The 23,645-nt window shown below is 42.9% G+C and overlaps 1 protein-coding gene across 2 annotated transcripts in view; it reads left to right on the forward strand.

The window, feature by feature from the left end:
• Nucleotides 1–22,500, forward strand: part of shisal1b (shisa like 1b) — a 72,328-nt gene extending 49,828 nt beyond the window's left edge. For both annotated transcript variants that reach the window (XM_046354211.1, XM_046354221.1), the window contains exons 3-5: nucleotides 3,669–3,882; nucleotides 11,851–12,158; nucleotides 19,651–22,500. In XM_046354211.1, the coding sequence (XP_046210167.1) occupies nucleotides 3,669–3,882; nucleotides 11,851–12,158; nucleotides 19,651–19,655 (527 nt within the window). In that variant the 3' untranslated portion in view covers nucleotides 19,656–22,500. The remainder of the gene's footprint in view (nucleotides 1–3,668; nucleotides 3,883–11,850; nucleotides 12,159–19,650) is intronic.
• Nucleotides 22,501–23,645: the final 1,145 nt, after the last annotated feature.

The following is a 23,645-nucleotide window of genomic DNA, read 5'->3' on the forward strand; positions in this document are numbered from 1 at the left end:
TGACTTGAGCCATGACCAGCCTTTCAAAGCACTTCATGGCTACCGACGTGAGTGCCATGGGGCGGTAATAATTTAGGCAGGTTAGGTTACCATCACTTCCTTGGGCACAGGGACTATGGTGGACTGCTTGAAACATGTAGGTTTCACAGACTCGGTCAGGGAGAGGTTGAAAATGTCAGTGAAGACCCTCGACAGTTGGTCCGCGCATGCTTTGAGTACATTTTCTGGTAATCCATCTGGCCCAGCGGTTTTGTGAATGTTGACCTTTTTAAAGGTTTTGTTCACATCGGCTACCGAGAGCGTTATCACACAGTCATCCAGGACAGCTGGTGCTCTTGTACATGCTTCAGTGTTGCTTGCCTTGATGCGAGCATAAAAGGCATTTAGCTCATCTGGTAGGCTCGCATCACTGGGCTGCTCACGTCTGGGTTTCCCTTTGTAGACCATAATAGTTTTCAAGCCCTGCCACATCCAACGAGCGTCAGAGCCTGTGTGGTAGGATTCAATCTTAATCATGTATTGGTGCTTTGCTTGTTTGATGGTTCGTCTGAGGGCAAAGAGGGATTTCTTATAAGCGTCCGGATTAATCTCCCGCTCCTTGAAAGCGGCAGCTCTAGCCTTAAGCTCGATGCAGACGTTGCCTGTAATCCATGGCTTCTGGTTGGGATATGTACATACAGTCACTGTGGGGACGACGTCATCGATGCACTTATTTATGAAGCTGCTGACTGAGGTGGTGGATTCCTCAATGCCATTGGATGAATCCCGGAACATATTCCAGTCTGTGCTAGCGAAACAGTCCTGTAGTGTAGCATCTGCGTCATCTGTCCACTTCCGTATTGACCGAGTCACTGGTAATTCCTGCTTTAGTTTTTGCTTGTAAGCAGGAGGATAGAATTATGGTCAGATTTGTCAAATGGAGGGCGGGAGAGTGCTTTGTATGCATCTTTGTGCGTGGAGTAAAGGTGGTCTAGGATTTTTTTTCTCCCATGGTTACACATGGGACATACTGGTAAAAATTTGGTAAAACTGATTTAAGTTTGCCTGCATTAAAGTTCCTGGCCACTAGGAGCGCTGCTTCTGGGTGAGCATTTTCTTCTTTGCTTATGGCCTTATACAGTTGGTTGAGAGTGGTCTTAGTGCCAGCTTCATTTTGTGGTGGTAAATAGATGGCTACGAATAATACAGATGATAACTATCTTGGTAGATAATGTGGTCTGCAGCTTCTCATAAGGGACTCTACCTCAGGCAAGCAATACCTCGAGACTTCTATAATTACTAGACATCGCGCACCAGCTGTTATTGACAAAAAGACACGTCTTACTCATCTTACCAGAGGTAGCATCTCTGTTCTGCTGTTGCATGGAAAATCCCACTAGCTCTATAATGTCCGTATCTTTGTTCAGCAACGTCTCGCTGACACATAAGATGTTACCGTTTTTAATGTCTCGTTGGTAGGATAATCTTAATAGTAGGTCATCAATTTTATTTTCCAATGATTGCACGTTAGCGGGGAAGAATGGAAGGCATTGGGAGTTTACTCGGTTGCCTCAGGATTCTCAGAAGGATCCTCGATCTGCGTCACCCTTTCCCGGCGTCTTTTCTTCACGCCAAAGGCGTGGATCTGGGCCTGTTCCAGTGAAAGCAGGATATCCTTCTCATCGGACTCGTTAAAGGAAAAAGTTTCTTCCAGTCCGCTGTGAGTAATTGCTTTTCTGATGTCCAGAAGTTATTTTAGGTCATAAGAGACGGTAGCAGCAACATTATGTACACAATAAGTTAATTAATAACTTACAAAAAAACACACAAAAAAATGTGCCATGTTCTTCGGTGCCATCATAACAACTGTTATGAATGTTTTCCAGCGTGCATCCATCTGAGTGAGAGCGTCTCTCCATACTATTAAACCTCAAGCTTCCTCACTCCCCATTCTACTTCCCTGTTCAGCATGGATACATAAGCCTGAAAGTTTCAGAGAGTCGGAGGGAAGCCAATTCAAGCTATTTAGCCAATAAGCCAGCCAGTCAGCCAGTCATTCAGACGGCCCTGAATGAGGCACTGTCCCAAGCTCATTAGACCTGAGAGTGTTCTCCTCTTTCAAATGGCCAATATGTTCCTGATCGGCCTGCTCAGCCTACATGGGATTAGAAAATACTTTTACCATCAGTGGCAGAAATATACAACAACCCCCTCCCTCCCCTTCCCCCCTCTAACTAAATCCCAGAAGGAACATTATTTCCCCTCTTAGCGGTGCAATTGTCTTGGCTCCATCGTAGAGAGGAAGGGCTCATAGACATGACCTTGTTCCAGTTCTGCTCCTCTGCCATTGTTTCTACAGGCAACACCCATTCCATATTGCTAGAAGGGCAATCTATTCCCAGCTATGCTATGGAGGACGTGTTTACCTCATGTTATCAATGGTAATAAAAATGTGAAAGGATGCCAAATTGCCAGACCTGATTGGTTTTGATGGCGTCTGTCTAACAAGTAGTTTTGTTTTGGTCCACAGTGACATATGAGACAACTGTGATGAGCCCTGTAAATCTACACTCATTATCTCTGCTCTGTTGTTCTGACAGATAGGTAATTGGAGATCATCTACAATGAGTCCAGGCTACCAAATGATGTTTCCATGACTCCGATCACAGAGAAACCCCTCTCTGGTTGCCAGATTCAGAGATTAATAAATGTATACTGTTGATTTCTGCTTGGTTTTGCATAATTTGCACCGCATTAGAAATCACAAGCTAAATAATCCTCGCTATATATATTCTTTATTATTATATAATTCTCCTTTTTCCAGGTCAATATCATAAACAAGTTGTAGATATGTGCATACATTTGAATTCTAAAATGAAACAAGGTAACATAAAATATGGCATTACCAACAAACACCAAAACAAAACAAAAACATGCAAAAACAATGAGAATGATACATTCCCTTTCAGTTCTCTGCTCTTAATTTTTCATTCATTTATCATTTTCCTTACATGCCTTTAATAATTTGACTGTCGCAAAATGCGTGGCTGTAGTATGTAAATGATCAATTACCCCTACCAGAGTAGGATACAATAAAAATAACAAAATTATTATTTTATACGAGAAAGCGACCAGGGTCCGGTTGACCCGTAGATTCATATAATTCTTGTATTGACACTTCTTACGGTCTGCAAGATTAGGGGGAAGAGATAGCAAAAAGAGGTCCCATATTGTATAGAAATCGCCTTCCTTGTTCCTAAATATAGCACCATTTTTTTTTTCAGTGGTAACATTTTAAAGATCCCACAACACCACTTATTTGTTGTTGGTGGCGGGTCTTTTATCCAGTTAAGGAGAAGGCATTTGCTTGTCACAAAGAGTCATTTTTTTAAGAAGTATTGAGCTGTGCTAAGGTAAGTGAGGGCCTGTTCCCGATAACAGCCAAAACAAATAGCCATGGGTCCATTCTTCTAGAATATATGAACATGTCCTCCAGCTCCATTTTGAAATTTGCCCAGAACATTTTAATTAATGGGCAAGTCCAAAACAGGCAAGCTGAATCATGATGGTCTCAATCACTATAATCCATTTATCAGATTTAAGTCATTCTAGAAAATATTTTACCTCACAGGAGTGCTTGCCAAGAAGACAGTAGCTTCATCGTCTGACTGTCTTTCTCTTCTCCACAGCTCTATCAGCTCATTTCAGAGTGTGTGAACCATACTCCGACCACAAGGGGCGCTATCACTTTGGTTTCCACTGCCCTCGCCTTTCTGACAACAAGACCTACATGTTCTGCTGTCACCACAACAACACTGCCTTCAAGTACTGCTGCAACGAGACTGAGTTCCAGACGGTCATGCAGGTCAACCTGACTACCACCACAGACGGCTTCAAACACAAGTGAGTCATATTCAGGTTTTAGTAGTGAATATATAGAGTAGTACTTTTCCTTATCTGTTAGTAAGCTAATTATTGTGACTCTATGATACGGTTTAATGTTATTATAAAATGGTACTGACACTAGCTTGAGTGAATATCTAAAGAACATGTCAAAAGTTTATCTGTAAGGAAACGGCCAACAGTTTCATACTCAAGATTTAGACATTTCAAAGACTTTTGCACAGAGAAAAAAAGCCCTGGCCTTTAAATGTTAGTGATTGATAAGCTGTTGGCTCCCTCGACAATATCCCACTCATTGACACCATTTGCCTAGTGCTCAAAGGGCACGTTGACATTGATCTTCTCCTACTGTGTAGAGAGAATCACAACCAAAGTAAAAGAGCTGAAGCTTTGTTACTGAGTCTGTGAGTGGGCTGCAGGTGGATGCCATCTCTCAACAGAGACGGATATATTACTTGAGTGTATTGTCTTATACTCTTAAAAACAACAAATATTGTTTTAAGTGAATGGTAGGCATTGGTCTGAAGCCAAAAACGTGAATTCACATGATCACCACAATACGTACTTCACCCCTGCTCTACCAAGGTTTTCCAGCAAACAGCTTTGACCTACTACAGTAGCTCTGTTGGTCTATTGTATTTCCAAGTCCTAGAGGAGGTGCTCCCACCATAATGTTATTTGTACCGCATACAGGGTAAAGTATTGCATTCTTCCCACCCCAAACAAAACATTGTCCCATTCCCCTAACTTTTCAAGCTTTTTTTTATTATATGAAAGCAAGCTTTGCTTTTATACTTACAACCACCAGGCTTGATTGAGCTGTTTTGTTTTGTAGTAATGTGGTGCCTGCCTGTACGTCCTTAAACTTTAATTTTAACAATACAGTCAATGAAAAATAAATGCATTTTTGGGCAAATATAAAAACAGGAGGTGGTGTGTTCGACACAGTCACTCATATAGATATTGTACAGAGGTCTATAGAGCCTGTCTGCATTCCTGATTTCTGTAACCATTAGATTACCTGTGTAATATTAACATAAACTCAGAACCAGTTGTTTTTTAAACATGGTCCTGTTTTATCAATTGATGTGCTGAACGGTTCATTACCTCTGTCAAATTACTGTGTAGTTCAAATATATGCGTGTAATTGTATTTTAGCAATAAAAATGATGACGTTTCAATAATACACATTTACATTAGGCCTATGTCTAAAGATACTTACAGCCTAATGTCAAAAGTTTGGACACACCTACTCATTCAAGGGTTTTTCTTTACTTTTAATATTTTCTACATCAAAACTATGAAAAAACACATATGGATCATGTAGTAACCAAAATAGTGTTAAACAAATCAAAATATATTTTAAATGTTAGATTCTTCAAAGTAGCCATCCTTTGCCTTGATGACAGCTTTTCACACTCTTGCCATTCCATCAACCAGCTTCACGAGGAATGCTTTTCCAACAGTCTTGAAGGAGTTCCCATATATGCTGAGCACTGCTTTTCCTTCACTGTGTGGTCCAACTCATCCCAAACAATCTCTATTGAGTTGAGGTCAGGTTAGGTGATTGTGGAGGCCAGGTCATCTGATGCAGCACTCGATCACTCTCCTTCTTGGTCAAATAGCCCATACACAGCTTGGAGGTGTGTTTTGAGTCATTGTCCTTTTGAAAAGCAAATTATAGTCCCACTAAGCGCAAACCAGATGGGATGGCGTATCACTGCGGAATGCTTTGGTAGCCATGCTGGTTAAGCGTGCCCTAAATTTGAAATGAATCACTGACAGTGTCACCAGCAAAGCACCATCACACCTCCTCATCCACGCTTCACGGTGGGAACCACACATGCAGAGATCATCCGTTCACCAACTCTGCGTCTCACAAAAATCTCCAAATTGGACTCCTCAAACCAAAGACAGATTTCCACCAGTCTAATGTCCATTGCTCGTGTTTCTTGGCCCAAGCAAGTCTCTTCTTATTATTGGTGTCCTTTAGTAGTGGTTTCTATGCAGCAATTCAACCATTAAGGTCTGATTCACTCAGTCTCTTCTGAACAGTTGATGTTGAGATGTGTCTGTTACTTGAACTCTGTGAAGCATTTATTTGGGCTGCAATTTCTGAGGCTGGTGACTCTAATGAGCTTATCCTCTGCCGCAGAGGTAACTCTGGGTCTTCCTTCCCTGTGGTGGTCCGCATGAGAGCCAGTTTCATCATAGCGCTTGATGGTTTTTGCGACTGCATTTAAAGAAACTTTCAATGTTCTTGAAATGTTCCACATTGATTGACGTTCATGTCCTAAATTAATGATGGATTGTTGTTTCTCTTTGCTTATTTGAGCTGTTCTTGCCATAATATAGTCTTGGTCTTTTACCAAATAGGGCTCTCTTCTGTATACCACCCCTACCTTGTCAAAACACAACTGATTGGCTCAAACACATTAAGAAGGAAAAAAATTAACAGGCAAACCTGTTCATTGAAACTACCTCATGAAGCTGGTTGAGAGAATGCTAAGAGTGTGTAAAGCTGTCCATATGATTCCATATGTGTTATTTCATAGGTGTGAACACTTCACTAGTATTCTAAAATGTAGAAAATAGTCAAATACATAAAAACCCTTGAATGAGTAGGTGTGTCCAAACTTTTGACTGGTGCTGTATATATACATCATTTGAATAGCAGGTCACCGTGAAGTCCATTATCCCTCTGAAGAGTATGAATTAAGCTGTTTGAATCAACCTGCCTACACATTATTGGAAATACAAAAGAGCAAAAATAGCTACTGTAGTAGGTCAAAGCTGTGTGCTGGAAACCATTGGTGGAGTACGTGTTGTGGTGCTCATGTAAATGTCCTTTCTTTTTCTGCTTTCAACCAATACCTACTTCTCACTTAAAACTTGGCTTTTACACTGGACGTTGATTATACAGTATACATTGTAATACAGTAAAACACAGCAATGAAAGTGACCAAAAAAACTCAAATATACCCTGAGCTTTCTTAAATCTCTTAGAAAAAGGACAGACCATAGCTGCAAGAAGTAGTTTGGGGGTGGTGGTGCTACAGACATTTTTTTTCCTAGTAAAAATTCCCTGTCCTAGGTCAGCTAGGATCACCACTTTATTTTAAGAATATGTAATGTCAGAATAATAGTAGAGATAATTATTTCTTTCAGCTTTTATTTCTTTCATCACATTCCCAGTGGGTCAGAAGTTTACATACACTCAATGAGTATTTGGTAGCATTGCCTTTAAATTGTTTAACCGGGTCAAATGTTTCGGGTTGCCTTCCACACGCTTCCCACAATTTTGTCCCATTCATTCTGACAGAGCTGGTGTAACTGAGTCAGGTTTGTAGGCCTCCTTGCTCACATACGCTTTTTCAGTTGTGCCCACACATTTTCTATAGGATTGAGGTCAGGGCTTTGTGATGGCCACTCCTATACCTTGACTTTGTTGTCCTTAAGCAATTTTGACACAACTTTGGCAGTATACTTGTGGTCATTGTCCATTTGGAAGACCCATTTGCGACCAGGCTTTAACTTCCTGACTGATGTCTTGAGATGTTGCTTCAATATATCCACATAATTTTCCATCCTCATGATGCCATCTATTTTGTGAAGTGCACCAGATCCTCTTGCAGCAAAACACCCCCACAACATGATGCTGCCACCCCCGTGCTTCACGGTTGGGATGGTGTTCTTTGTCGCGCAGGCCTCCCCCTTTTTCCTCCAAACATAACAATGGGCATTATGCCCAAACAGTTATATTTTTGTTTCATCAGACCAGAGGACATTTCCCCAAAAAGTCTGATCTTTGTCCCCATGTGCAGTTGCAAACCGTAGTCTGGCCTTTTTAATGGCGGTTTTGGAGCAGTGGCTTCTTCCCTGCTGAGCGGCATTTCAGGTTATGTTGATATAGGACTCGTTTTACTGTGGATATAGATACTTTTGTACCTGTTTCCTCCAGCATCTTCACAAGGTCCTTTACTGTTGTTCTGGGATTGATTTGCACATTTCGCACCAAAGTACGTTCATCTCTAGGAGACAGAACACATCTCCTTCCTGAGCGGTATGATGGCTTCGTGGTCCCATGGTGTTTATACTTTTGTACTATTGTTTGTACAGATGAACGTGGTACCTTGAGGTGTTTGGAAATAGCTCCCAAGGATGAACCAGACTTGTGGAGGTCAGCAATTATTTTTCTGAGGTCTTGGCTGATTTCTTTTGATTTTCCCATGATGTCAAGCGAAGAGGCAATGAGTTTGAAGGTAGGCCTTGAAATACATCCACAGGTACACCTCCAATTGACTCAAATGATGTAAATTAGCCTATCAGAAGCTTCTAAAGCCATGACATCATTTTCTGGAATTGTCCGAGCTGTTTAAAGGCACAGTCAACTTAGTGTACATGTACGTAAGGTAAGGGCTAGAATTAGCACTGGATCTCTGGCGTGTGCATGTGTTATAAATTAGCAGCATGGCAGTTTTTTTTTTAAAGTTCCCAAAGTTTGGTGTATCTAACTAGCTATAATAGAAGCCAAGGAAGTTCTCTAATTAATTTTCTGTTGCTCTGATTACACATAAGTGTCCAGGTCAGCAGTTAACTTCCGTTTACTTCTTTATGAAAAACCTTGACAGGGTCGTGTTTCAGAGGACGCATGGCTCTCGACTTTCGCCTCTCCTGATTCCGTATGAAAAAGGGGTAAAAGTACACACAAAAAAAATACAAAATAAGGTCACCTTATGTGCAATGTAACCTCGTTTTAATTGGACGTCTAGAATTTGAGCTAGGTTTGGGGGAAAATGTGTCTAATGACCATATAATGCTAATGGCACGTCAAACGTCCGGTATAGTGGTTCTTGGTAGAGTGATAACGTAAACTCACGTAAACTCGTACATCGCCTTGGTCCGTACAGTTGACCTTATTATAGCGCCCCAAAAACATAATACTTCCAGATCATCTGTAATGTCAATACCATTGTAAAGCACAATTTCTCCCCTTTCCAACATATTCAATTACATGACCTAAACGCTGCCCGTTTCTGCATAATTCAAGCAGGCAATGAACCCCGTCAGGTCTTTTTTTAAATGTCGGGTGGGGAAGCGAAACTAATGCGTGATAGTGAGAAGGAGGGATGTCGTGTGGGAAAATAGCTTTTTTCACTCGATCTGTCCAACTTATCACCTTATCGCCTCTAAAATGTAAATAAAACACTATAAAGAGTTTATATAATGTGTCATTACATACCTTTTTGAAGGTTTGTGTCAAATTTGAATCTGGTTGTTAGGGCGGTGCTAAAGTGACCTTAGAAGTAAACAGCGGCTTTGAGTATGATGATCGCATCCCCCCTTACCCCCGTCACTGTCCATTTTCTGTTTTTAAAGGATGAGAGAAGTGCTACACCTGGTGGAGAGAGACTGTAAGACAAGATGTAACGGAGGGTCCGTTTTTTCAACTTTTCTCCAATACTATAGAGCCATTACCATGTCGATCAACGCTTGAATAGAAACCTAGTTCACACCCCCGATTTTGAAGTCAACACAGTCGCTACAGTCCCATTCGTTTTCTTTGTAGCCTCGTTTGAATGTTGCGGTTACGCACATTTGTATGGAATGTGGTGAATTAACATTATTTGGTTTACATATGATGGTAGGGCGATTTGATTTTAATATTGAGCTTCAACCAATGTGTACTATATATATACTACAACACACTACACTAATCTAAGTAGACACACTAACATAGATTTGAAGACAAATCTCTATGGAGACCGACAGCTCTGTCTGCAGCAATCGAGTGGAACTCAGGAAGAGAAGAGACATCCCGTAGTGTGTATAGGAGCACCGTATGAGGACACTGGCAGACAGAAACACAGACTCTGTCAGAGCTCTCTCTCTCTCTCTTATTCTGTCTGTCTCTCCTCTAATACCCTGTCAGCGGGGTGCTCTCTGAGACCAGTTACACATTCCCTTCGGCAGGCCAGGATATTTCATCTAGTGGCTGATGGGAGGCCATTTCCACCTCCTCCCCTCTGAACTGCAGAGTTGAAGTGGTGATATTTACCATTGGCCTCATATTAAACTGGCCATAGCTCTGTGTCTGGGACTCTGAGCATCATGGCTAAAGTGTTACGGGCATGAGAGTGTTATATTCTATTACTGCGGACAGCGATTGGACCAGTCACTGGGATTAGCAAATTATTACTTTATGTGTATCTCTTAGGAAATTCTTTGTGTCTGTGTCATGATCAGTCTCAGCTATTTGTCCTTTCATTTTGGCTTGTTTAACGTTGTCTGACATTTGTTTCTGATGGCTGTCCAAACAGTTAGGTTTGCTTACTCTAAGGGAAAATCAAATGCACTGCTGGAAGGATGCCCTGCTGCTCTTAAATAGACAAATGTACACATCACCACAGACTAAACCATGCAAACAGCTATATGTCAGCTATATGTCACACAGGCACAGGGGGAGGTGAGGAGAGGTAAACATGGTTTTCATATGGGTTTGAGTGCAGTTGCAAAGCAAGTACAACGATATAATAATTCTAAATGGTTTTGTGAAATATCCACAACTCCATCCAAGGAAATGTTTGGAAAAGCCCATTATTCATTAGTCTCCCCAAAATAAGGAATGGTGTTCCCTCCAAATAATCAAACTCACTTGAAAGCAGTAATATAATAATATTATCCTCTGTCTCATTATCTTTCAGGGTCAGAGAGATAATTTAAAGCTGACTGATGCTGAGTTCTGAACTCTGATAGGACCCAATCCCCTTCCTGTCTGAACTGTGATAGGACCCAATCCCCTTCCTGTCTGAACTCTGATAGGACCCAATCCCCTTCCTGTCTGAACTGTGATAGGACCCAATCCCCTTCCTGTCTGAACTGTGATAGGACCCAATCCCCTTCCTGTCTGAACTGTGATAGGACCCAATCCCCTTCCTGTCTGAACTCTGATAGGACGCAATCCCCTTCCTGTCTGAACTGTGATAGGACCCAATCCCCTTCCTGGGTAGTCATTTCTCTAATGCACAGCTCTGTTCCATAATAATATAAATAAAAAACGTATAAAGACATTTATTACAAGTGTCGTTCACAACGCTGTTCATCAAGGTATTATCACGCTTTAAGGTATGACCGAGGTGCAGACAGTGTTGAAGAAACTAAAGTGTATTCTTTAAAACAGGGCCAGCTGAAGGCCGATTCAGATGGACCACCTGACTTCATGGGTCAGTGAACACTAACCGAACCGTGTCGGGACCGTTAATAACCCACCTTGCAGGCAAACAGGTCAAGGCAGGTAGGGGTCAATAATTCAGAGAGGGTGTAAGGCACCGGAACAGCAGGCAGGTCAGGTCAGGTAGGGGTCAATAATCCAGAGAGAGTGTAAGGCACTGGAACAGCAGGCGGGTCAGGTCATGCAGGAAAGGTAAAAACCGGGAAACTAGAAAACAGGAACTATAGGAAAGACAGGAGCAAGGGAAAACGCTGGTAGGTTTGAACAAACAAAACAAATTGGCAGAAAACACAGGTATAAATACTGTGGGGATAATGGGGAAGATGGGTGACACCTGTAGGGGGGTTGGAGACAAGCATAAGGACAGGTGAAACAGATCAGGGCGTGACAGGTATACTGTAATTGGAAACTATTTGCAGACATTTACCGTACAGGCGATTTATGGAGCGGAGCGTGAATCTGAAGAAGGTGCTAATGTGGACCACATAAATCCTTATGGAGTGTGAAATGCATTAATAAATGTGTTGGGATGAAAAACTGGGACCAACATTTTGAAGAGAGAGATTTATTAAGATGGATAGGCAATTAGAATCACCCTGTACATCTCAGGAACACTTTCTTAAACATAATATATGTGTACCAAAAATATGCTTAAAATGCATACAAAAAAAGGGGAATACATATAATTCTATATTATCATTCTCACTTTCTCTATTTCCCCTATCGCTCCTCTACAGTAACTACACAGCCCTGGTGGGAGTGTGGATCTATGGCTTCTTCGTCATGGTGCTGCTAGCCCTGGACTTCCTCTACTACTCGGCCATGAACTATGAGCTGTGTCGGGTTTACCTGGAGAAGTGGGGTCTGGGTGGGCGCTGGCTGAAGAAAGCCAGGAGCCAGTGGCACCAGCCAGTCCCAGGAGAGGAGAATGAGACCCAGGCACAGACCCAGGGTCACCCCATGGCCCTCAGCCACCAGCACCCCAGACACAGCCTCAGAGGAGAGGACCAGAGCCCCACGAACCCTAGCACGCCCCCACCGTCTGGTGAGTCATTCTGTTGCCAGCATTCAGTGGATGTCCACTCAGACTCATTGTGCATTATATACATGTCTACACTATTACATTGTACTGTATGGACTAGAGGTCGACTGATTAATCGGAATGGCCGATTTCAAGTTTACATAACAATCGGAAATCATCATTTTTGGACACCGTTTTTTTTTTTTTACACCATTATTTAACTAGGCAAGTCAGTTAAGAACACATTCTAATTTTCAATGACGGCCAAGGAACGGTGGGTTAACTGCCTTGTTCAGGGGCAGAATGACAGATGTTTACCTTGTCAGCTCAGGGATTCAATCTTGCAACCTTACGGTTAACTAGTCCAACGCTCTAACCACCTGCCTTACATTGCATTCCACGAGCCTGCCTGTTACGCAAATGCAGTAAGAAGCCAAGGTAAGTTGCTAGCTAGCATTAAACTTATCTTATGAAAAACAATCAATCATAATCACTAGTTAACTACACATGATGATATTACTAGTTTATCTAGCGTGTCCTATGCGGTGCGCATTCGCATTCGCGAAAAAGGACTGTCGTTGCTCCAACGTGAACCTAACCATAAACATCAATGACTTTCTTAAAATCAATACACAAGTATATATTTTTAAACCTGCATATTTCGTTAATATTGCCTGCTAACATGAATGTATTTTAACTAGGTAAGTTGTGTCACTTCTCTTGCAACAGAGTCAGGGTATATGCAGCAGTTTGGGCCGCCTGGCTCGTTGCGAACTGTGTGAAGACTATTTCTTCCTAACAAAGACAGCCAACTTCGCCAAACGGGGGATGATTTAACAGAAGCGCATTTGCGAAAAAAGCACAATCGTTGCACGACTGTCCCTAACCATAAACATCAAGCCTTTCTTAAAATCAATATACAGAAGTATATATTTTTAAACCTGCATATTTAGCTAAAATAAATCCAGGTTAGCAGGCAATATTAACCAGGTGAAATTGTGTCACTTCTCTTGCATTTATTGCACGCAGAGTCAGGGTATATGCAACAGTTTGGGCCGCCTAGCTCATTGCGAACTAATTTGCCAGAATTTTACGTAATTATGATATAACATTGAAGGTTGTGCAATGTAACAGGAATATTTAGACTTATGGATGCCACCCGTTAGATAAAATACAGAACGGTTCCGTATTTCACTGAAATAATACATGTTTTGTTTTCGAGATTATAGTTTCCAGATTCGACCATATTAATGACCTACGGCTCGTATTTCTGTGTGTTATTATGTTTGAATTAAGACTGATTTGATAGAGCAGTCCGACTGAGCGATGGTAGGCACCAGCAGGCTCATAAGCATTCATTCAAACAGCACTTTTGTGCGTTTTGCCAGCATCTCTTCGCAATGCTTCAAACATTGAGCTGTTTATGACTTCAAGCCTATCAACTCCTGAGATTAGGCTGGTTTAACCGATGTGAAATGGCTAGCTAGTTAGCGGGGTGCGCGCTAATAGCGTTTCAAACTTCACTCGCTCTGAGACTTGCTCTGCATGGGTAACGCTGCTTCGAGGGTGGCTGTTGTCGATGTGTTCCTGGTTCGAGCCCAGGTAGGAGCGAGGAGAAGGACGGAAGCTATACTGTTACACTGGCATTTCTAAAGTGCCTATAAGAACATCCAATAGTCAAAGGTATATGAAATACAAATCGTATAGAGAGAAATAGTCCTATAATACCTATAATAACTATAACCTAAAACTTCTTACCTGGGAATATTGAAGACTCGTGTTAAAAGGAACCACGAGCTTTCATATGTTCTCATGTTCTGAGCAAGGAACTTAAACATTAGCTTTCTTACATGGCACATATTGCACTTTTACTTTCTTCTCCAACACTTTGTTTTTGCATTATTTAAACCAAATTGAACATGTTTCATTATTTATTTGAGGCTACATTGATTTTATCGATGTATTATATTAAGTTAAAATAAGTGTTAATTCAGTATTGTTGTAATTGTCATTATAAAAAAAAAAAATTAAAAATGGTTGATTAATCGGCTTTTTTTGGTCCTCCAATAATCGGTATTGGTATCGGCGTTGAAAAATCATAATTGGTCGACCTCTAGTATGGACATAGAGTTGTCAGGGTCAGGACACTAACACATTCAAATGCTAAATGTTTCTGCGTTATTTTGCTGGAAGGCACAGATGGGGCAGAGAGGACAATTGCTGATGATCTTATTCTGAACAGCAAAAGCACGAGGGAGCCAATCACATTCTCCCTCGGGGTTCATCACCTTACGTTGTTTCATCCTCATTATGTCTCGTAGAACGGTACGATGTTGCTAAGGGAAAGTTACCATAGCAGACCATCAGAGCAACATGTCTCCATAAGGAGAGGTTTGGTATCTCCAGCAGCAGTCCTTCCTCCCCCATCAGCTGCGTAGGCTGACAGGGAATCTGAACCACTGAACCTCCCCACACACTCACGTACTCACTTGCTGTAACCTTTCCCGCAAACACACACGCATATATAGACGTACACACACACACACACATATATAGACGTACACACATACACAGCTACCTACCTGCCCCCCCACACACACACACACTCACACAGACAGACACACACGCTTGTGCCATCTCTTCCCACACACACTCCTATGCTCTCTCCATTTCTCCCCCCACACACACGCAAGGACCTGCTCGATACCATACACTCGCCCAACATGTCCCTTCAGTCACTCACACCACTCGGAGAGAGGAGAAAAGTGAGAGACAACTAAATACTGTAGTACCTTTGGGACACACATCAAGCCTTGACACACATATCTATCATCAAAGTATTCAAAGAACAGCTGGATCAAACACTGTCAGAACAACCTAAATCTTTGGCTAAAAAAGTAAATTATTCAAACCGATCTCTGTCTCAGATGTTCTCTAGAGGTCCAGGAGATGGCTTATAGATAGAGACAGACAGACCTTACCTTACCTTACCTTACCTTACCTTACCTTACCTTACCTTACCTTACCTTACCTTACCTTACCTTACCTTACCTTACCTTACCTTACCTTACCTTACCTTACCTTACCTTACCTTACCTTACCTTACCTACCTACCTCTGGGCCAAGCCATCTCTCTGACTGTCTATGATAACTTAATGAGGGCAGGAATATGACAAATGGGTTTGTGGCCGTGCCAGACCATGACAGACAGATTCTGACAAAGACAGAGGAGCTTGGCAGTGGAAGGGGATCCTGGGGCTATTTTAGTGGTGAATACCTAATGCCTAACTACCACTGGGACATGTCCATAGAGACACATGTCCATAGCACTTGTAGTATTGATGAATATATGCCTAATTAGAACCTGCCATGATTGAGGAGCTCAGATACTATCTGTCCTAGTGGTGAATATATGCTTTTAAGCCCCCATGTAGTCTTTTTAATTGTATTTTTAAATCATCACTGTATGTCTAATAAATCACTGTGTTTATTTCATAAAAATAACTCCAAAATATATTTTTTATAATTGATTCCTGAGCCTCTTTTGGTCATTAAAATGCTCAGTCTGATCAAGTGGGCATTATGAGACAAATGTGAAGATATTTACATACACAGCCCTGATTGGTTGATAGGATGGTCTAATGCCCACCCCCATACCCTGATGAACGGTCAAACAGCTCTTACTCAAAAATGACATTATCATAATTTTCACAATTTCAGAGTGTTATATCAACCTCATGGTGTGGAAATATAAAAACAAATAAAACAGGAAAATCAAGTTGTTATCAGCACTGCCCCTTTAACTACAACGTTAGACGTCAGTTCAGTCTGAGAAGCCTCATCAACTTCAGCCAGGGCTACTTGACCCCGACAGGCAACAGCCCAACTTCAGCCAGGACTACTTGACCCCGACAGGCAACAGCCCAACTTCAGCCAGGGCTACTTGACCCCGACAGGCAACAGCCCAACTTCAGCCAGGGCTACTTGACCCCAACAGGCAACAGCCCAACTTCAGCCAGGGCTACTTGACCCCGACAGGCAACAGCCCAACTTCAGACAAATCATGGGGTCTTTGAAAGTGGATCAGAATTGGATCAGGAATAAGGTGTTGTGATGGATGATTGATAGTCAGTGCTTTGCGTTGTGACTCCATAAGGTTGGTGTAGATTGCGTTGAGTTCTTTAACTTCACTATGAGCTTGTTCTGAAAATAGAGACGTATGTCTATTTTATTTTGTTATTTGGGCTCCCGAGTGGCACAGCGGTCTAAGGCACAGCATCTCAGTGTTAGAGGTTTCATTACAGACTCTGGTTCGATTCCAGGCTGTATCACAACCGGCTGTGATTGGGAGTCCCATAGGGCGGCGCACATTTGGCCCAGAGTCGTCCAGGTTAGGGTTTGGTCGGGGTAGGCGTCATGATAAATAAGAATTGGTTCTTAACTCACTTGCCTAGTTAAATAAATGTTGAATAAAACATGGAGACCAGGCTTACTCTGTCTTAGTCAGCTCATAGCATGTATGCTTTCTGTAAACATTCATTAGTATGATATTTTCATAATAATGTACAAAGTTATGAATGAAAAATGGTGCTCTCTTCCAAATGACAAAAAAACATTGAGATGACAGAGAACAAAGGCTCCGTTCAATCAAAAGCTGTTTTTCTGGGATGAGGTTAAAATAACATTGCTATTGTCTTACACTGAAAACTCTATAACCAGTTGTGACTGAATAGCTTCCAGAATGTGTTGCCCAAACAACACGTCGTCGTCATCATCAGATGACCTTGAGTTCAGTTGCGAGGGACAGAGCTGTACCCCCGGGGTCAGGGAGGATGAAGGGTAATGGCGGAGAATTAGACTTGTACTTAGACATATGTTTGTTGGTTGGAGTCTCAGAACTGGGGCATCAGATCATTTCGCTGTATCTACTTCCTCTTGTGGAGGAATTGCAGCCTGGCAAATGAATGTGTGGGAAGAATGTTTGCCATAAGGCTACTTGAGAAGGCTGGTATGTGTGCACAGCCTTAGATCTGTTACAGGCTCTGTGTAGGCGGCCTGGGAATCTGATATTACTTTCTCTCCGTGGATAGATAAATGCCCTTTATAAAAAACAAAAATCTGCTTAAACAAATACAGACGGCTTAACCAGGTACTGTGTGTTCTGGCTAAAAAGAAGCGACAACACGCATTGATCAGGAAAATGAAAAAAGAGCCATGTATTTACAGTAATCCGGTGTGTCCAATATAGATAACAGACAAGAAATCCCCTTGTTTAAGTATAACAAAGAATATGAATAGTGGGGTCATGGCAGTATCAAGTACGCCGTGATTGATAAGAAGCTGTGGCTTCTTAATTTGTGCACGGAGAGCACATGAGCACATGGCCACATACGTGATTTATTTTTGACATTGTGGTCCACTGGAGACCTGGTAGCAAGTATTTCCACGGCAGTAAACACAGCTGTTCCTGGACGCTCCGAGCACCACGCGATAAAAACACTCGTCGCACAGGAATGAAACAGGATGTCCGACTGACGGTTACAAAGTCTCAGGTCGGGTTAAAACGTCTGATTATTAAGGCCAGCTCTCTCTGCCCAGGGGCGGGGTGATACCTCCTAACTCTCTCGATACCCTCTTCGCCCCATGTCTGATGGACGCCGGACCAGAGGTCCTGGATTCAGTTCTTCTCTATTACTGGTGCACTTCACATGCCCGTGCTAATACAAACTTAGTATGATGCTTCAGAGCATGACATCCAATATCGTTTAATTCAGGTTTGACAACACAGTAAGAGACGACATGACTGCTAAGGGTTTGGTGTGTAATGTGCCATGTAAAAAAAAGAAGCGAAAAATCCATTCCCTCTCTACAGTATGTTTGTTGATGGAATTAACAATACATGAGTGTATGCTGATTTGATGAGTGAGGATATGCCAGCTACAAGAGCACTGACAGTGTGAAAACAGTGTAGGCAGCCAGCAACATTACATATCATATTAATACTGCATGGTGAAGATCTATCTCCACGGTGATCAACGCCAGGACAACTTGGCATCAGATCACAGCAACGTGGCCAAGCGCTATATACTACACCACCCACCTCCTGGGTGGTGCCTGCCTGCCCACCTGGCTGCTTCAAGAGGCCTGCACAGGTCAGCCAACCAGAGTGGTCCAAACAAGGTGGCATCTGTCATCACATTTACAGGCCCTGACTCAGAGCTGAGCCATCTGCCTGGTTGTCACCTAACAGCCATTTCCAGTCAGGTCTCTGTGACTGAGATATCATATTGGCAAGTCTGTCGCCTGGCAAATGGAGACTGGTTTATGATTCATCAGATGGTCAATGTCTGGTACATTGCTTTGATTGTACTTGACCATATGGCAGAATACACACCTACACCCACGTCACTTACAGCACCCATCTGCTTGCCAGTCTGCCAGAGCAGTGAGTGACACAATAATATCACACAGATACCACTCACTCATGCCAGATTCTTCCAGAAATATGCTTGATAGCTTCAAACAGCTTTCATGTCAAACAAAATGTATCCACAAGTGTCGTGATCAATGCTTGTGTCTATTTCCTGCATATTCACACATTATCTTTGAACCACAACTTTAGCTGAAGTGTTTTGTGTGGTAATGACTGAGTAGTGAATAATTACATCAAGTGAATGCTGTCCTGTGTTTGCAGGGTTTTGGGGAGTTACAAAAAAACTATTTGTAATCAGTTACGTTACCAGCAAAAATATTGTAATCAGATTACAGATCCTTTTGAAAAGTAGATTATTACTTCTTGGAATACTTTTTAAATTCAGAAAGGATGTTTGCGAGGAAAGAATGACAACTTTCTGTTTACCCAGTGACATTCAATTCAGCATTGGGGAAAAGCAGACGTTTTATAGTTTGTTTCCACCTGAACGAGTCTGACCCCAAGTCACAGACCACTATGACGATACACCAAATACACTTGATGGATCTGTTTTGTCCTCTTCTTCTAATGGCTGTTAAGGGGAAAGTAATCCAAAACAACTGAAAGTAATCCGATTATTTTGAGTTGGTAACTAGTGACTGTAATGGATTACATTTAGAAGGTAACCTATCTTTCCCAGTGTGTGTGTGTGTGTGTGTGTGTGTGTGTGTGTGTGTGTGTGTGTGTGTGTGTGTGTGTGTGTGTAGAGCAGCATGTCCAGGCCCTGTCCAATTAGAGAGTATCACTCTCCATATGGTGGCCTAATTTACATTTAAAAAATGCACAACACAACACAGCCTGGTGGAGAGGAATCATCAGGGAGGGGAATGGTTGTTGATTTTTCTTCCTTTCTTCACTTCAATTAAAAATAGATCACAACAATAACGATGTCTTGCGTTTTTCCCCACTGGCCTTGTGCAATGCAAACAAGGAGAAGGCTGAGACTACAGTATATGTGGCTGGTTAATTTAGCTGGGTGATGGGTTCCATACTCCTGTTCCAAGGGTTTTAATACTATGTCACTTTCCTTTTTGTTCCATTCAGACTGAAGCTGCGAGAGGATGAATGGATGGAGCAGCGATGTTGAGCAGAGCACGCCGCAGAAGATAGCACGGCTCCGACACCTGTCTCTGTCTGGCTGGATTATTTACACAGTAACATACCACAGGGTGACTGTCCCTGCCGGAGCTAGCAGTTAGCTAATAGGACCTGCTCGCCTCCATTCCTCTAAACACCTCCACCACTGGACCAACGGAACCAGGCCAAAGGTCGACACTAGACTACTATGAAAGGTCCTGGCGAATGGAGCTGCTGCTACCCAAACACTGTTAAGGAACAGGTCACAGGCACTGAAACTGACCGTGAAGAACCCCTGCATGGGCTGTTCTACGAGGACGCCAAGGGAAACTGAAAGCGCAACTGATCAACTGAACAAGGGGGGCTTTGTTTAATGTGTGTGTTTGAGTGTTGATTGTACTTTGTTGCTGTGTGGGGTTAAATTCAGTCGTAGTCAGAAGAGGTAGTGAGTGTATCTCTTGGTGATTTATTTAATGTCGACTAGTCAGGGACTTTTTACGAGTGGTAGACATTCTAGACGATTCACCATGATGCTTAGCATCTCTTTGGAGCTAAAATTAGGACATCGACTGGCTCAATCGCTGAGGATAGATCTAATTGGACGGTGAAGTCTATGGAACAGACATCTTTCAGCATAATGAACCTTAATTGAATACGGTGGCCCCTCCCCTTCAAGTCACCCTGTCAGCTCAGCAATCAGGGAGAGTGGAGTGCTGACAAAATAATCACTTCAGTGGTTCCCACTGAAAGGTGTTACACTGCAAAAAAAAAAAGTGAAATCTAAGCAAGTATAAATATCTTCTATTGAAATATCTTTCTTGTTTCTTCAAACCAAGCTAACGTCAGTGGCAGATCATTTGATTTAGGCTTAACTGTTACTTTTTTCAGTGTAGTGCACAGGGAGGGGATGAAGCTCAACACTTCATTCATTTCTGACATGAACTTTCGTATTGATCCATAAAGTGCCGTTTTTGTTGTGTTGGGAGGGGTGAGAGAATAAAGCATCTGTTCGGGTCAGCAGACTGGGAGGGGGATGGAGTGTGATGGGGGAAGACCAGGCGGTATATAATACTGTACCAGGGTATGTCTCTACTCACTCTAACCCAATTCTGGAGCTGTAACCTGCGATCTGGCAGCAGCTTAGCCGGTACATTATGTGCAGAGAATTCCTGCACTGTACACACCGTGCAGCAGGAAATACACTACAGGGTCGTTGGTAGGGGCCAACCAAGAGGGCAGACCCATAAATGGTTCTCTGGGAGTTACTGGAAATACCACCAATACTCCTGAACAGCCACTAGGCAGGATGAGCAGGACAACTGTCCCCAATATACTCAAACGGCAAACTCAACCTGCCAATTTATTCCAATGATTTAAATCAATTGTTTTGTCAACATCTGGCTTCATAAATTCTCTGAAGTGGGCAGGCCCCAAAAAATAAAATGTTACCATCTTCTGTTACAACAATGACCATGGCTGACAATATACACTGAGTGTATAAAACATGAAGAACTCTTTCCATGACAGAGTGACCAGGTGAATCCAGGTGAAAGCTATGGTCCCTTCTTGATGTCAGTGTGGATGAAGGGGAGGAGACAGGTTAAATAATATTTTTTAAGCCTTGAGACAATTGAGACGTGCATTGTGTATGTGTGCGATTCAGAGGGTGACAAATGATTGAAGTGCCTTTGAACCTGGTATGGTAGGAGGTACTAGGTGCCAGGCGCACCAGTTTGTGTCAAGAACTGCAATTCTGCTGGGTTTTTCACGTCCAACAACTTCCTGTGTGCATCAAGAATGGTCCACCATCCAAAGGACATCCAGATAACTTGACACAACTGTGGGAAGCATTGGAGTCAATGCTGTGTTTGTTATACTCTTGGGATCTCTTATGATTAGCAATAACGTTTAGATTTGGCCAGTTTGAGATAGTTAACTTCCGTATAGTCTAATTGCATGTTTGCTCCAGCAAACTTGTAACTTTTGCTGAGATACGATGTGCCCAACTGAAATAATTGGCCTGGGCTGGAGAGCGGTGGAGGTGCTAATTGCGCTCTATCTCTTCGTCCTGCTTTCCTTTCTCCCCCCCCCCCCCAGAAAGTGAGGCAGCATCAGCAACAAGGAAGCCCGGAGGAGGATGAATTTTAAACAGCTTCTGCAGTACAAAAGGGGATTTAATTGGGCCTCAAAACAGGGGAATTGGCAGAGATCAGATGTGCTCGGGAACACACGTCTCCTCCGGAACCCCAGTGCTGTTTTGCTGTAACAAGGCTGTGAGCAGGGAATTCCCTTCCCATCGACAATATGTAGTGGTGATAACTAGGGTAATGCCCCTGCCCTAGCAGGCAGACATGTAATGTAGGCTACAGCCCAACAGTTGCCCCTCTTATCGTAGCAATGATAATGGGGAGCCAAACTGCAGCCCTCCCCAAACTGGAAGCCCAAACAAGCTCTGTGGTGTTGTTGTTTTACAAGGCAAATCTGACTTTCTGTTTTGCTTTCTTAACATGGACTTGACGTGACATAGTCAATATTGTAAGCATTGCTGTAAGGATGGCAGCGCACTTATGTTTTAGTCTTGAGGTTGCTGTAGTAACAGTTGCCTTACAGTGGATCTCCACTTGTGCACAGAAGCTTTGTAGTGATTGGTCGGTACCTCACTGTGGGTGTGGTGATGATGACCTGCACCACGTTCTGTCTATGTATTACCCACTAGAATGTACAGTTAGAAGCTGAATTGTTTCTGCACTTGTTAACTTTGTATTGTTACACCAGGGAGAAATAAAGATGTATCTTTTCCAGTGTGTTTAAACATTCCTGAGTGTGTTCTGCTCTTTATCAAATGCAGAATCTCAGCACAACTTGGGAGCCAAAAACATAAAAGTTGAATCAAGTTTCAGAGGTTGTGTTTGGCCAGAACATCCTGTCTGAGTCAAAGCAGTGGCCTGTAGCTGACACTCCCAGCCTGGTGAATCACATGACCCAGGCAGCCAGGCCAGAGGCACAGGCATCATTAAGGCTAGGAGATGACAGGCCAGACAGGGACAGAGACACCTTGTTCTAAATGACAAAACCTGTCTGCCACAGCTGGGGGAGCGTGTGAGAGGCCAGAGCATCACAGGAGTTGTCAAGGTTTGTTAGCAGGAAGTCCTTTGAACTTTTTCATTAATCAGCTTTCTCTCTCTCTCTCTCTCTCTCTCTCTCTCTCTCTCTCTCTCTCTCTCAAACTTCTCACCTCTGTACCTCTGCCTCTGTTCAAAATGCCTTTTCTGGTTTCCTCCTCTCACCAGTCTTTCCTTCACACTCTTCCTTTTCTGTTCTCTCCTCCCACCAGTCTGTCCTTCACACTCTTTCTCTTCTGTTCTCTCCTCCTCCCACCAGTCTGTCCCTCACACTCTTCCTTTTCTGTTCTCTCCTCCCACCAGTCTGTCCCTCACACTCTTCCTTTTCTGTTCTCTCCTCCCACCAGTCTGTCCCTCGCACTCTTCCTGTTCTGTTCTCTCCTCCTCCCACCAGTCTGTCCCTCACACTCTTCCTTTTCTGTTCTCTCCTCCCCACCAGTCTGTCCCTCACACTCTTCCTTTTCTGTTCTCTCCTCCTCCCACCAGTCTGTCCCTCACACTCTTCCTTTTCTGTTCTCTCCTCCCACCAGTCTGTCCCTCACACTCTTCCTTTTCTGTTCTCTCCTCCTCCCACCAGTCTGTCCCTCACACTCTTCCTTTTCTGTTCTCTCCTCCTCCCACCAGTCTGTCCCTCACACTCTTCCTTTTCTGTTCTCTCCTCCCACCAGTCTGTCCCTCACACTCTTCCTTTTCTGTTCTCTCCTCCCACCAGTCTGTCCCTCACACTCTTCCTTTTCTGTTCTCTCCTCCCACCAGTCTGTCCCTCACTCTTCCTTTTCTGTTCTCTCCTCCCACCAGTCTGTCCCTCACACTCTTCCTCTTCTGTTCTCTCCTCCTCCC

This window comes from Oncorhynchus gorbuscha, linkage group LG01, assembly GCF_021184085.1.
Source record: "Oncorhynchus gorbuscha isolate QuinsamMale2020 ecotype Even-year linkage group LG01, OgorEven_v1.0, whole genome shotgun sequence".
Lineage (NCBI taxonomy): Eukaryota > Metazoa > Chordata > Actinopteri > Salmoniformes > Salmonidae > Oncorhynchus > Oncorhynchus gorbuscha.